The 16957-nt window shown below is 40.5% G+C and overlaps 1 protein-coding gene across 1 annotated transcript; it reads left to right on the plus strand.

Annotated features, from left to right (window-relative positions):
* The first annotated feature begins 14165 nt into the window (after positions 1–14165).
* Positions 14166–14672, plus strand: LOC145158212 (uncharacterized). Its single transcript, XM_079077139.1, has one exon. It carries the CDS (start codon positions 14166–14168, stop codon positions 14670–14672), a length of 507 nt encoding a protein of 168 aa, XP_078933265.1.
* The last annotated feature ends 2285 nt before the right edge of the window (positions 14673–16957 follow it).

A 16957-nucleotide genomic window follows, 5' to 3' on the forward strand; every position in this document is an offset into this window, starting at 1 on the left:
TGTTTTTGTTCAAGTATTAAGTTGATTATTTGAAACATTATACAATGAATAATGTGTAATCAATATGGTGATAAATAAAAGGTGGTTTTATTTATATTCAAAAGGGTTCTGATACCATATTGGATTCGATTATTATTGTGTTTCACTTTGCATGTTTTGACTTCCATAATAACTAGGTTATTCTTTCCGAATGATTAAGTTATTCAAACCATCCACAGTCGGTCATATGTTGGAAGTAGATATGAATCAAGACTGTCATGAGTTGGTTGTAGAGGTCTAAGATGTTGGACATGGCTACAACACTCATGAGTGCTCATAAGTTATGAGTATTGGATTCAACCCACGCTCACTTGCATCACTTCATGGAATTTATCTCGAGTGATCGTGAGACGGTAATATCATATAAGTCTTCAAACCTAGAGATATGAGTTGTTACCTATGAGTTGGTTGTGCATTGATTGCACGTAAACGCATCAGTAACTTGATGTTATAAAACGTGCCTTTGTGTATAATTCAACAAGTAGTAGAAACAAGTATATGAGTCGAAGTTTATCTGTTCCTTCTAGTCCTTGGAGGATTAGAAGCGATATCTGGGCCCCTCGATGATTTTTTTTTTACCTATGTACCGGGCCCGGTCAGAACCTAATTGATGTGTTCAATTTAGTTCTTTGTCAAACAAATCGCAAAATCAGGAAACAAACTGCTGGACAATAAGTACGACGTTGTTCCATGTATTTGTCCGGCTGATATCATGAGAACAGAGGATTATATGATCACTTATCTAAAATGGCGCTTCATAGTTCAACAGAGTTTTCGAGAGCTACGATTGCTGGTTGGTTCCTGAAGTAACATACGCAAATACAGTTATTAGACTTATCCAAGTGGGAGTCTGTTGGATAAGGTGTCTAAGTCCATAACTTATTTGGTATATACTTGACCCGACCCGGCATGGTCCATTTGTGTTGCACTTCACCCAAACTGTTTATGGATAATTTTATGAGAATTGTATACTTACGATTTATTAATATATTATAAGTTATAATATATTAATATAAAGTCGTGTTATTTAATTAGTTTTAATCTTAAATTAATTATGAATTGATTTAGTGATTAAAAGGAAGACTAATTAAATCATGGGCTATTATATTTATATGGTGTGGGCTAATACTCATTTGTTAATGGGCTAAGCTAATATGGAAGTCCATGGATGATCCATGGAGCTTTTAACCCATGGATCCTTGGAAGAGGAAAAGACATGGGTTATTAGGGTTTCACCCTAACCATGCACACTATATAAACAAGCTTATGTTGCATGAAAAAGACACTAAGTGTGTGTGTAAGTGTGGTGGTCAAAACCAAGAGTTAGAATACTCTCTCATATATTTTCCAAGTTTGGGTGATTTGTGATTTCCATTTGAGGCATTCACATTATTGGTGCTTGGCTCTCAAACTCCAAGGAATCAACAATCAACAAAAGGTATGTAATTCATCTAGTTCCTTTATGGTTTAAAGTACCCCATGCCATGCTAGATAGGTTATAAACCTTGGAAAATAATATTTTGCATGTATCTTAGACAAACATAGATCCAAGGTTTTAATAGGGTTGCATGTACACTTAGGAAGTGTTAGAATGCTCAAAACCCAACAGTTTTTGCTCTCAAGATTTGGAGGCATTATCTGTACGGGGTCCGATGTACTATATACACGGATCACAAGAGTTTGAGGCACATCATGGATCAGTCGAACCTGAATATGAGGCATCACAGGTGGCTGGATGTAGTCAAGGACTATGATTGTGAGATCCTTTACCATCCTGGTAAAGCGAATGTGGTTGCGGACGCTTTGAGCCGCAAGTCAGCTGGGGCTACTACCCCAGCAAGATGTATGAGGATAGCGGTGGATTCCCCGCTTGTGAGTTTGATTAGGGATGCTCAGGTTGAGGGCATGAGACAAGAGAACTGGAAGTTGGAGCGAATTAAGGGCGAGAGCACCCGGTTTGTTCAGGATAGCCGCGGATTATTGACCCGACATGGTCGGGTTTGGGTTCCGATGTCCGGAGGGGTCCGACAGACAGTGATGGAGGAGGCTCATAAGTCTCACTTTTCTATACACCCGGGGGCCACCAAGATGTACCGGGATTTGAGTTTGAGCTACTGGTGGCCGTGCAAGAAGCGAGAAATCGCTTGGTACGTAGAGAGGTGCTTGACTTGTAGGATGGTCAAGGTCGAGCATCAGAGGCCGCATGGTAAGCTGCAGCCCCTGGAGATTCCCATGTGGAAATGGGAACAGATCACGATGGACTTTATTACCAAGTTGCCGAGAACGGCGAAGGGTCTTGATGTTATATGGGTCATCGTGGATCGATTGACCAAGAGTGCCCATTTCTTGGCCATATGGGAGAGTTCGTCGGCCGAGAGATTGGCCGATATGTACGTCAGCGAGATTGTCTCTCGCCATGGGGTTCCAGTCTCCATTGTCTCCGATCGGGATGTCAGGTTTACTTCCCATTTTTGGCAGAAGTTCCACAAGGAACTGGGTACGCGGTTGCACTTTAGTACAACATTCCATCCGCAGACCGACGGTCAGAGCGAGCGGACCATTCAGACCCTCGAGGATATGTTGAGGGCGTGTGTTATTGATTTCGGTGGGAGCTGGGACTCTCACCTACCGCTGGCAGAGTACGCCTACAACAACAGCTATCATTCCAGTATTGGCGCCGCGCCTTTTGAGCTGTTGTATGGTCGGAGATGTAGAACCCCGGTCTGTTGGGGTGAAGTTGGACACAGAGTGATGGGTCGGACGGAGGTAGTCTTGCAGACTACCGAAAAGATCCAGCAGATCAGACAGCGGCTGCAGACCGCTCAGAGTCGGCAAAAGAGTTACGATGATAGACGCCGATCGGATTTAGAGTTTCAGGTTGGCGACATGGTACTTCTGAAGGTCTCGCCCTGGAAGGGTGTGATCCGCTTCAGGAAGAGGGGAAAATTGGGTCCCCGTTATATTGGGCTGTTCAGGATTAATGCCAGGGTTGGCAGAGTGGCTTATAGGCTAGAGCTACCTAAGGAGCTCAGCCGAATTCAAAGCACGTTCCATGTTTCGCAGTTGCGAAAGTGTATTATGGATCAGGAGGCAGTAGTATTGCTGGATGATATACAGGTCGATGAGCGCCTGAATTACGTGGAGAGGCCTGTAGGCATCTTGGAAAGGAAGAAGGAGATTCTGCGGAACAAAGAAATACCTGTGGTAAAGGTGCAGTGGGAGCATCGGAGAGGATCCGAGTGGACGTGGGAGCCGGAGGCGGAAATGCGGGAGCATTACCCGGCGTTGTTTATTCCAACAGACTTCGAGGGCGAAGTCTAGTTCAAGTGGGGGAGAATTGTAACGCCCCGATTCTCAGGTATTGTTTAAATAAGAATTTAATTGGTTTCAAGGCCTACTCGATGAGTTGGTTGTCCTACTCGTCGAGTAGCAACGGGCTTGGTACGCGTGTTTAGTGACCTACTCGCCGAGTCCATGAAGGGACTCGATGAGTAGGATCTGGCAGAGGAAACCCTAAATCCCGGGGTTTTGCACCCTATTTAAGGAAGCATAAGCCTCCTTTGGCCTCTTTGCAGTCCTTTGAGAACTCAGAAAACCCTAATTCGTGTGGTGCTTCATTCTTGGGTGTCTAAAGCTTTGGGGAGGAGATCTTTGGAGAAGAAGAGCTTGGAGAACAAAAGGCTAGGAGCAAGGAAGTGTGGGAAATCAGAAATCTACCTCAAATAGCATCATTTGGAGGTATCAAGTCGTCACCTTTTCTCATTTTTCTTTCTAGACCTCTTTTGGTTGAGATCTAGGGTTTTTATGGGTTGCTTGAGATGGTAATGTGGGATATGAGCTAGATCTGAAGTTGTAACTTTAGATATGTACCCTTCTTGAGTTCAAGAGTCATAAAGCTCCAAATTTAGTCATGTATGAAGTCTCTTTGAGTATGAAACTCCCATTGTGAGCTTGAATTTGACATTAAGAGCCTTTGTAGCTATGCATGCACATAAAGTTTGCAACTTTACGTGAAAAGCATGCCTTAGGAGCTTGGATCTGTAGTTTGGAGCCGCTGCATGGCTCAAATGAGTTTGTATGGCAAAAAGGACTGAAGGGACTTGGCGAGTCGCATGGTCAGCTCGGTGAGTCACATGAAGATAGGCATGAACGCGGCGAGTTGGAAGAACAACTCGGCGAGTCCGATGAAGATTGTCATAGACTCGACGAGTGCATGAACAACTCGGCGAGTCGGATGAGGTTGCCCCAAATTATGTATGCACGGGTAACTGTCGAGTTGCAAGAAGGAAGCTCGATGAGTGGCCTTAGGGTCTCGATCCTAAACCAAAGGAACTCGACGAGTCACTCAGGTGACTCGGCGAGTGGGTTAGTACTTCAAGGAACTCGGCGAGTAGTCGGGGGTACTCGGCGAGTCAAGGTCAACATGGACTGTTGACCTTGACTGATGACTTTGACTTTGACCAGGGTTTGATTAGTTGGCTTATGGGGTACCTTGAAGGGTTTGGAACTTATGGGTATGATTATACTATGGAAATAGGTGGTGGAGTTTGTGGCAGTGATCCGAGAGTTGAAGTTTATCTACCGAGTCGACATCTGCAAGGTGAGTTATCCTCACTATATCGATAGGGTCTAAGGCACCAAGGTCGGCCCTTTAGTTGTTATCGTTATGGTATGCTACATGTAGATATGATCTGTTAGATCAGAATCAGGATAGACGGTATGTTATGCTCTTATGATCCGTAGGGATTGATATGTTAGTGACCTGCTAGGTCAGTGCTCTAGTTATGAGAGATTGCTATGTTTGGTAATCATTGAGATAGATATGTTCGATGTTTGTATATGCCAGTAAATGTTAGTTATGCGCACATGGTTATTTGCTTGTTGCTTGGGTTGAGGCGGTCCTGCTTTGTGCTGAAGGCCAACATACCCTATGAGCGGTCCGGGAAGACTGTAGGCCCACGTGGCGGTCCAGTCATGCCGAAGGCTCGGTATAGATTCAGTTGGACTGTAGGCCCTGTAGGGCGGTCCAGTCAGGCCTATGGCCTATTATGCATGTTGATTGATTGATTATTACGGATATGGTATTATCAGTGTGGTATTGGTATTTTGGGGGTAGCTCACTAAGCCCTCGGGCTTACAGTTTTCAGTTTATTGTTTCAGGTACTTCAGGAGTTCATGGCAAGGCGAAGGCGTGACCGTACCGCTCCTCATCCTTATGATCTGGCTTTTGGGACACTCTGATTGAATAATGAATTGAAAACATTTTTGTAAACAATGCTATTGGGTTTTATTTATGCTTGAAATGTTTAAATTTGGCGTAAAATTTTTGGATGTTACATTGTGTGGTTGTACTTTGGGGGAACTCAATAAGCTTTGGATTACAGTTTCAGTTTATTGTTTCAGGTACTTCTGATGATCGTGGGAAAGCGAAGGCTTGATCATGCATATCTTCCTGTTTTTATGACATCGGATCTTGGGATACACTAATTTGAATAATCGTTTTGTAGCAATGGTTTTTGTAAACACTTTATGGATAAAATGGGTTGTTTTTGAAATCTTGAAATTTTTATGATTTTTGAAATGTTACAATATGCATAACCTTAATGATGTTTCTGTTGGTTTTTTATTCAAAAATAAGTTTCAAAAAAACATAATATTTAGCAATAGAAGACTCTGATTTTGAATAACATAAAACGAGTTTATAACCAACCATGGATCTTCTTGCAAAGTTTGGAAAGAAAACAAGAACCAAAGAAGAAGATGAAGAAGTAACAACCTTTATAGTTCTTTGGTCCTCTTGGGAGGCTTGGAAGTTGATGGAGAATGTGGAACCTTTGAGACACCAACATGAAGCCAACTCGATGTAGATGCTAGTCAAAACTCTTAAGATTTAAGTCCGTATCCAAATATGACTTAAAGCGAGCCAAATGCAAGCACGTAATCTTTTAACACTTCTTTGCAATACATAATATGAGAGAGTATGAGGCAGCTATGGTTTTGGTAAGTGAAAAAAATCAATGAATGAAAGCCTTCATAAAGCTAAATCATTACCCAAGAATTCTTAACACTTTAAGCGCTCCTTACCCTAAAGCCTACATATATCTCATGCCTATTAATCCATGTTTACTTTCCCTTATTATATTCAAAAGACCATGTGTTGTTTCCTAGAAACTAGCTCATATTTTTTTTAATATAAAAAGAGACGATAAATTTACAAAATTCTTATAACTCTTTATAAGATATAAACTTTAACTTTTAGCTACATGACAAAAGAGTCTTTCTAGTTCAAAATAATGTACATGACTTAATAAATCATACCATATGATATATTATGTTACTTGTTAATGAAAATTAATATTTCCATGAAATAAATAATTTCCAACTAATTATAAGAGTTTATTGAATATTTATTAAAATTAATTTCTAATAAATAATCAATTCTATCAAGTTGTTGTTAGTATGACCTTTTATTATCATATTTCAATTAGCAATATCACTTTAATATGACTCTTGAGCATACTATATCTTTCAGTTTCTATGGCCAAGGCAAGCTCCAAGGGCTTTGTTTAGTATAGCTTTGCAATGAACATCATGGAATGAATCTCGAGAGGTAGAAGATTCCCCAACTCACCAAATGCCTTCTTGCGATAGCTAATGTGGTCTAAGTATTTAGATCAATATTGAAATGTCACGGAAACCAAGTATCTAAAAGACGTGAGGCGTGGCGTGGCGGCAGGGCCAAGCCTTAAGTGTAACGATTCATGGCGAGCAATGACGTTTTTCAAGGCGTGATGTAAAGCGGCAATTTTGTATTAATTTATAATTATGTTACCATATAAATATAGATTTATATCAAATATAACTAGTTTTTAGAAGTGATATATGAACAACTAATAACAAAAAGTTAACAAAAAACACAATACTTGTATGTCCGATTAGAAAATGCATAAAAATGAGGAAAAAAATGTGTCTCAAATGAAAAAACAGGTGCCATAACACGCCATAATGCGCCATATCACGCCTTGCCACGCGTCACACCTAACAAAAACATTATGATGCTCTACATAATGGTGAAGTCGCGCCTCACGCCATGGCACGCCTTTTAGAACACTAACAAAAGCAATACACCGTACAAGCCTCCTTTATAATCATCTAGAAGATACATTTCCACGGAAAGAACAAAATCTATGTTGGATTCATAAAGACAATTTGAAATTAGACATATGTACTCGAGGTAGTGGGGTGGTTAAAGAAAGATGTGCGTTTTCGATTCTTGCTACATACTTTTCAATTAGACCCTTTCCAAAAGGGAGACCTGAATTCTCCCACATTCGGTGACACCAAATCCTTGATTTTCTTTTCCGCGAGACCAATGTTTCGTCCTTTTGTGACATAAGATAAGCTACTTTCTGAAAAAAGCACTTCACACTCAATAGCAAAAAGCCTCGGTTTACACTAAAGCCACCATGGTTCATCGCCATGGTCCGACATCATTAAGTGTCACCATCGGCCGAAGCCATGGTTTGACCTATAAAGTCACCATGGATCATCACCATAGTTTGGCATAGTGAGTCGCCATCGGCTTAGTGCCATGGTTTAACATAATAAACCCACCACAATTCATCACCATGGCCCGGAATCATTAAATGTCACCATCGGCCGAAACCATGGTTTGACCTATAAAGCCACCATGGTTCATCACCGTAGTCCTACATCATTAAATGTCATCATCAGCCAAAGCCATGGTTCGACCTATAAAGCCACCATGGTTCATTACCATGATCTGACATCATTAAATATCACCATCGGCCGAAGCCATGGTTCGACCTATAAAGCCACCATGGTTCATCACCATGGTTTGACATCCTTAATTGTCACCATCGGCCGAAGCCATGGTTCGACATATAAAGCCGCCATGGTTCATCACCATAGTTCGACATCATTAAAGGTCACCATCAGGAAGAAGCCATGGTTCAACCTATAAAGCCACCATGGCTCATCACCATGGTCCGGCACAACGAGTCACCATCAGCTCAGTGCCATGGTTCAACATAATAAAGCCACCATGGTCCGACATCATTAAATGTCACCATTGGCCGAAGCCATGGTTTGACCTATAAAGCCACCATGGTTCGACATAGAGAGTCACCATCGAATCATTGTCGTGGTTCGACATAATAAAGCCACCATGGTTAACACCATGGTTCGTCATCAATAAGTGTCACCATCGGCCAATGTCGTGGTTTGACCTATAAAACCACCATGGTCTGGAATAATAAAGCCACCACGCTTTTCACACCATCATTTGGCTAAGTATAGGTCGTCATGGTTCTTATACCATGGTTTCACCAATACAAAATCACCATGTTTTTCATACCATGGGTAGGCTACCTACCAGTCACTTTTGTTCGTACACCATTTGTGTTTTTAATTCAACATATTATAATTCTGAAGCAAGACAGACATTGACTTGTTCCTACTTCAGACTTAGGCAACTTATTGGACAGTTCCCTTTTTAAGGAAATTCGATCATCGTTAATTTTCTCGACATATTGGTTATATACAACACCTTTGATTTACTAAAACTTCACAATCATACAAAATCATTTCGAATAAATTACAACTTGGACAAAGAATATTGCAAATTCAATCTCATTCACATACACTAGAAGAAAAAAGTCATCACGGTGTATGTTATGGGCAGGATCCTTAACTCATATTCAGGATCCTTGATATTTATTAAGCTTCGGGATCCCTAAACGTATCCCATGATCCTGATTATTATCACAAATATTTCTAACACTTATAACGACTATATTCTTCTTCATTTTTCTCACATGTGCATAAATGGTCCACACAAGACTCATTCTCAACGGAGAGTCATCTTGACCAGGCGAAAGACCCGGAAGACCAAGTCAAATAATGTTCATATGCTGATTCCGGAGGATCCCAGAATTATCGGACTTCTTGTTGCTTACACTAGACTATAAATAACACATGTATCTATAACAATACACACACCATGAGCTCTAGCATTACACTTGTACTCTTATTACCTTCAACATCTTTGTAATCTCAGATTTAAATCAATAAAACACATCAATGCATGTGATCATTTTCACCTCCCAAGGTTTTATGTCGGAGATTTTATAAAGGTTCAAGGGCTTTCCTTGTAACTCACTTGTCTCTCTTTGTTCATTATTTTACACTTATCATGCACTAACACCATAGCCTCTCATACAATTTGGCCGAATTACACTTGATCAATTTTTAACCAAAACAATTTGTGTCCACCGTGGGGTCGTGGTGTTAATAATCGTTCGAGAATCATGTCTACCCAACCGACCTTACCCTTTTCCTTAATTCCTCCCGTTTCATCTAAAAATCCTCCTTCACCCCTAGGTGGAGCTCCTAAGAAAACCTCTGAGGGATCGAAGAAAAACACCTCTCTAGTCGCTACCCAAGTATTTAAGGATCCTCAAGTACTGATTTCTAATAACGAAATCTTCGCTTTGATGGAGAGATTAGAATGAGGATTCACTTAGCAGTAAGAGGACAATAGGACAATACTCAAGGAAATAGAGAGAATCAAGGAAAATATCCATAAGCCTCAAGAAGCATCACCCTCGATCTTGTAGCCCAAGATCATGAACTTTGACAATATAGGATCCTCTACAAACCGCCGTGATATAGGATCCTCGTCACCAGCCTCTGCTCCCATTTGGGGTGCAACTCCAAAATAGCAAGCTCGTACCACCCAGGATCCCGGCGAGACCTTCGTCACTCCCAATAACAAGGATCTCGGTAACTTCATCAATAATAATACCTTTACTACTAACTCTATGGATGTTGCTGCAGGAATAAGCCCGATCATGGCCAAAGAACTTCAACAGCTGCGACAGATGATCTCAAGCGTACCCGGAGTAGTCCAGTCTATTCTGTAAGTCTCCCCAACAAGCCACAGGATCTCGATATTTGCTCCTGCAATCACTGACACCGAGGTCCCAAAGCGCTTCTAAACTCACAACATGAAGTCTTTTGATGGGACCACAGATCTTGAAGAACGTGTGGCATAATTCAGGGAAAGAATGGATATCATCCCCATTCTCGCACACTTGAAGGAAGCTTGCCTATGCAAGGGTTTTGGTTCAACCCTCTCAGGATCGGCCTTGAAATGGCTATTAAATGTTCATCCTTACTCTATTACCTCGTTTGCACATTTAGTTAATATTTTTAACAACCAATTTTCTTGTAGCAGAACATTCGAGAATATCACTTGTGATCTCTATCGAGTAGTTCAGGATCCTAAGGAATCCCTTAGGGATTTTGTGAACAGGTTTGGCAGGGAAGCTCTGAGTATCCCTAACATTGTCATGGCAATTTTCGTGGAAGCCTTCAATATGGGACTAAAGAAAGACTCACTTTTCTACGAAGACCTTGTAATGACTCCATGCAAAAGAATGAAGGAAGTAAGGAGCAGCGCACTAAGGTTCATAAGGCTCGAAGAAGACAGGGAGATCCAAAAGATGAGCAACCGACTATGCTCATATGATAACCCCAATAGAAAGTCCGAATCCTCGGCCCAGAGATCCTATAAATCCAAACGTTATTCCCAACCTGGTCATCATAGGGTTAATGCCCTTGAAAATGAAGGGGAGGAAGAAGAATTTCCTAAGATCACTGACTAATGTTTTTATGTGGATGTTATAGGTCTAATATTTGCGATGCAGGATCTTGGTGACAAAGCGAGATGGCCAATAAAGGGAGAAAAGTCCACCACCTAGAAAGACAAGTCCAAATGGTGTACATACCACAAGGACTTTGGTCACAATACTGAAGATAGCATAACCCTATGAAAGAAGATTAGTCACCTACTTAGCAAGGAATACCTCAAGGAGATCCAAAGAAAAGGATCATGATCCTCATAAGACCCTAGAAAAACCAGGATCCCTCATGCAGATGCTAAGGTAATCAATGTAATCTCTGGAGGATCTGACATTTGTGGCACCTCTTACTTTGCAGCAAAAAGACATGCTAAAGTGTCAAAGGCGAAGAAAGAAGAAAGGCCACAGAAGAACACAACAATCACAAATGAGAAGGAGATCACCTTCGAAAAATCAGATAGAACAAACGTCCAGGATCCTCATCACGATGGATTGGTGATCACTCTTTACATCACCAACCATTTTATCAGAAGGATCCTTGTTGACGGAGGATCCTCAGTTAACATCATACTCCTAGACGCCTTGAAAAGGATGAACATCCCTGAATCTGAAATAGTCAAAAGATCCTCGGTGCTGATCGGATTCAACAGCTAAACAAAACATACAGTCGACGAAATAAAGCTACCTATTTACATAGAGGGGGTAAATTTTATGCAACATTTTTGTGTAATTGATACATTATCCTCCTATAATGTTATACGCGGTAGACCATGGATCCACGATATGAAGGTCGTCCCCTCAAAATACCATCAATGTGTCAAAATGCCCACTCCTTGGTGGATAGTAAAAATCACAGATGATCAACAAGTATCCGAGGATTTCTACAAGACTTTGATGAAATCTTTAACAATACCACGACAAGGATAGTAATTAAAGCAGGGGCATGATGTGTACTGCAAACAAGGGAGCGGGATCTAAAGGAAGTGCCCCTGAACCTCGAGGATATTGAAGCTAAAGTCCTCATAGGATCCCCGATGCCAGAACAAATCAAGCAAACACTAATAAAGTTCCTGAAAGATAGAAGCAACACATTCGCCTGGAAGCATGAGGATATGACATGTATAGACAAGAATATTATAACTCATAAACTTAACATTGATCCTTCTTTCAGACCAGTGCACCAAAAGAGAAGAAAGTTTGCACCCAAAAGAAACCATGTCATCCAAGAAGAAGTAGAAAGGCTCCTTGAAACAGTGATGATCAAGGAAGTCAAGTTCCTAAGATGGCTAGCCAACGTAGTCGTCGTGCTGAAAAAGAACGGAAAATGGAGAGTATGTGTAGACTATACGGATTTGAATAAGGCTTGCCCTAAGGATCCTTTCCCCCTACCACACATAGACTCCATGATAGATGGTACAGCTAGCCATGAACTGCTAACATTTATGGACACGTCAGCGGGGTTCCAATAAATCCAAATAGAACCATCTGACCAAGAGGACACCGCATTCATTACCCCAACATGTATATACTGCTATACTACTATGCCCTTTGGTCTCAAAAATGCAGGTGCAACATTCCAAAGGCTAGTCAACCGGATGTTCAAGGATAAACTATGGGACACCATAGAAGTCTACATCGATGACATGGTGGTAAAATCAAATAAATTTGAGGATCACATCAAGGATCTTGAAGACGCCTTCAACATACTAGACGAATATAGCATGAAGCTGAACCCTTCCAAGTGCCACTTTGGAATGAGGTCAGTCAAGTTCCTTGGATACATGGTGACTAAAAGAGGAATAGAAGCAATTTCGGAACAAATAAAAGCCATCATCGATTTAAGATCCCCATCCTCAATGAACGATATTCAGATACTAACAGGAAGAGTAGCAGTACTTAACAGGTTCATCTCAAGATCCTCAGAAAGGTGCAAGCCTTTCTATGATATCTTGAAGAAGAATAAAAGATTTGAGTGGACTAAAGAGTGCGAAGATGCTTTTTAGGAACTTAAAAATCATTTAAGTTTTGCACCCTTGCTAGTGAAACCACTATATGGGGAACCACTCATCCTAACCTTTCAGTATCCTCTAACGCTGTAAGTGCATTTTTAGCCAAGGATCTAAATGGGGATCAACATCCTATATACTATGTAAGTAAAAGTCTCCTTAATCTTGAGATCAGGTATTCCTATCTTGAAAAACTAATACTTGCATTAGTAACTGCTTCCACAAAATTAAGACATTATTTTGAAGCACACACTATACATGTGAAAACTAATTACCCCATCAAGAATGTTATGCGAAAACCAGAGATGTCAGATAGGATGGAAAGTGGTCCATAAAGCTAAACACATATGACATCAAGTATGAACCAAGATTAGCAATAAAGTCACAAGCACTAGCAGAATTTGTGCTTGATTTTAGTGATGATCTACAACCTGGATAGAGTTAGAAAGAAAGGAACTCCAGAAAGAAGAAAGCATGGGAAGATGGGCACTCTTCACTGATGGATCCTCAAACTTTAGAGGAACGGGCATATGGATCATACTAAAATTGCCACAGGGGGACATCATACCCCAGGCAGTCATCTTTGAATTCGATGCAATCAACAATAAAGTTGAATACGAAGCATTGATAATGGGATTACAGCTGGCTAAGGATCTTCAAATCAAGGATCTTCAGGTATTCATTGACTCCTTATTATTAACTAATCATTTTAATGGATCCTATGCAGTAAAAGGCGAAAGACTAGAACTATACCTGCAAATCCTCAAAAAATTGGCCTTTGAATTTGAAGCTTTCAGCCTAAGCCAAGTTCCCAGAGAAGAAAATGATGAGGCAGATGCACTAGCCAACCTGGATCTTCCCTTAGGATCCCATCAGAAATAAGGATCCCTATAACCTATATACTAATCTCATCGATAGAAGACCCTTCCAACAAAACAGATGATCCCAATTACCTTGACCAAACAACCAACATGGCAATAATCGAGGATCCTGACCCTCAACTACTTCCTCAGGATCCTAACCGTCACGGTCCCAACATTCAGGATCCTTCACAGTGCTCCAATTCTTGGATCCAACCCATTCTGGAATATCTCCAAAATGGCACAATCCCAAGAGAAGAAAAAAGTGACAGAGCATTCAAGATGAGGGTCTCACAATTTGTGATGATCCAAGGCAGACTGTATAAGAAATCCATGGCAAGTCCGTACCTTAGATGGTTAACAGATCACGATGCTACAGAAGTCCTAAAAGATATACACGAAGGAGATTATGACAACCATTATAGGGGCATATTCTTATGCTCCAAAGAATTAAGGACTGGATACCACTAGCCAACAATGAAAAAGGATGCTTTCTTGAATGCCCAAAAACGTGATGCTTGCCAAAGACATAGCAACATCCTACATCAACCAGCAGAACCGTTACATACTATCGTTTCCCCTTGGTTGTTCATGAAATGGGGAATGGACATACTTGGCAAGTTACCAAAGGCCCCTGGGGGAAAGGTATTCATGTTCGTATGATGGATTACTTCTCGAAATGGATAGAGGCTGAAGTCGTTGTTCAAGTACGAGACAAGGAAGTGGTCTCGTTTACTAAACAGAATATCCTGACCAGGTTCAGGATCCATGCTGAGATCATATGCAATAATGGATCCCAGTTAATAAGAAAAAGGACTAGAGACTTTTGTACGAGTTGGGGGATTAAAATGATAATATCCACTCCTGTTCACCCTCAAGCTAATGGTCAAGTTGAATCCATAAATAAGATCATAGTCAACAATCTAAAGAAGAGGTTAGATGAGAAGAAAGGAAGATGGGTAGAAGAACTTCCTCTCATCCTATGGACAAATAGGACCACTTCAAAGGAAGCCACTGGTCAAACTCTATATGCCTTGGTGTTTGGAACAAAAGCAGTGATCCCTACTAAAGTAGTAATCCTAACAGCAAGATATCAACTATAGAATCAAGAGAACAACGATAAGATCCTAGCCCATGATCTTGACACTATCGATGACCAAGGTCTACATTGCTACTCATAAAAAAATGATCACTAAAGCATATAAAAAAACATCAGAGTCAGAAGGTTCCAGTTAGGTGACTTGGTACTTAGGAAAACATTGCAAAATACCAAGGATCCCAGTGGAGGAAAGTTGGCACCTAAGTGGGAAGGACCATATATCATTGATTCAAAAGCAGGAAAGGGGGCATATTGTTTAGCTACCCTTGAGGGTAACATCCTGCCAAGATCCTAGAATTTCATCCATCTGAAAGCATACTTCATGTAAGTTATGACGATCATTTCCAAACAAACTTAAGGTACACTCTCTCTACCCTCTACTTTTATTTGATCCTTCTTATTCTTTTAAGAGCTAATAGTAACTTAAGAATCGAAGGGGAATTAGCCAAGCTAACGCCCACCCCAAGCTAACGTTTGTTATGCGCAGGGAATCCAGGATCCTAGCATCCAAGGATCCTGACACATAGGGATCCTAACATTCGAGGATCCTAACATTCATGGATCCTGATAGATATGTAATTTTGTGATTTTGAGGATTGCAATATGCAATTATCCAAGTAACCACAAACAAAGACTGTTCATCTCTCCTATGATTAAGGGTACTTAATCCCCTATAAGGTTTAAAGAGTTAATTACCTCTTTCGTACGAGTTACGTACAAAATCTTACTATGGAATGTGAATAAGGGGATCATTTCACGCTTTAGTGACTTGGCAACCCTCTTATTTCTGAACATATGTCAAGATCCTAACATTTGAACATAAGGTTTATAACACTTACGTGTTATCCTAAGTTGGGATCTTCCCCAATGATTTCATAAGGTTAATAACTCTTACGTGTTATCCTATGTTGGGATCATCCCCAGTGATTTCATAAGGTTAATAACACTGAAGTGTTATCCTAAGTTGGGATTTTCTCCAGTAACTTACTAAAGTTTATAACACTGATGTATTATCCTAAGTTCGTGTCTTCAAACGATGGGATTTTTCTAGGAAACATCTAAGGCTTGTAGCATCATTATGTTTTAAACATGGATCCTCCCCAGTTGCATTTGAATTTGGTACTATTCCTAGTTAACTCTTAAAGAAGATCCTCCTTGATTTGCTAAATAAAAGCTCAACAAGGATCTTCTATGATGAACTCCTAAAGCAAGGATCATTTCATATCATACTAAAGGAGTCACAAATTAAGACCTCTCCTAAAATCAGAAGGTTACAAAAGCCAAAAATCACCAGGTTTTATTTGTCCTTAATGGTATTTTCCTATGTAATGATGAGGAGTTTATTCTACTAAAGATTTTAACTACTTTAAGATCCTAGACTAATGACTAATTGTTGTAGACCTCAAAGATCCTAATTGCATTCTTAGCAGAGAAATTAATCGTTGCAGGTCATTGAGGATCCCAGTAATTTGAAGATCCTCTGAAATTCTATTATCATATCAACCAAATTAACCATGCTAACAAAATAATATAAAACAATCATAAGATAAAAGGGTTTGCTCACCAACCCCACAAAAGAAAGAGTGAAATATTGTTTTACAGACCCAAATTTATTCAAATTGTTTTTAAAATAAATCAATCTTAAGCTGCATATTGATCACCACCACCCGGAGCCACCTCCGTCTTCTCTCCTCCTTCCTTTGGCTGCAATGCAGGATCCTGATTGGCACCAATAGGCTCGCCAGTCAATTTTTTCAGGTTCTCATGCCATCCGGCTACATTCCAGGATCACGCATTCTCAAGATCCTCCGCAAGCTTAATTTTTGCCTCCCAAACAGCAACGACACCACTCATCCTCACTTCAGCAATCATGTTATCCATCTCAGCCACATACTCCTTTTCATTTTCAGCTTTCTCTCTGGATAGCTTCTCCAGTCTCTACAAGAGCTCCTTATTGACTCCCTCTTGTTCCCTCAAAGCATGCTTTGTTTGAGCGAGCTTGGTCTTAAGATCCTCATCGGAGCGAGAGACATGACCAACAACCTAAGAGGAACAACAGTAAATAGGTAATAAAATTGAATGGAAAAGAACACAGGAATACTCATGGACTGGGAGAAGGAAATTAGCTTCTTTAACGTCTCCTCTGTTCCAAGATTCTCGAGATCCCATGCATGAGATGGTTTCCTCTTGTGAGATGTCGGGGTCTTCACAGTGAGGTCGAGTTGAGTCTTCTTAGGAGGAAGAGAAAAAGGGACCTTTTCCTTCTTCACCATGAGTAAACCGCTATAC

This window comes from Lactuca virosa, chromosome 2, assembly GCF_052849685.1.
Source record: "Lactuca virosa cultivar CGN04683 chromosome 2, Lactuca_virosa_CGN04683_v6, whole genome shotgun sequence".
NCBI lineage: Eukaryota > Viridiplantae > Streptophyta > Magnoliopsida > Asterales > Asteraceae > Lactuca > Lactuca virosa.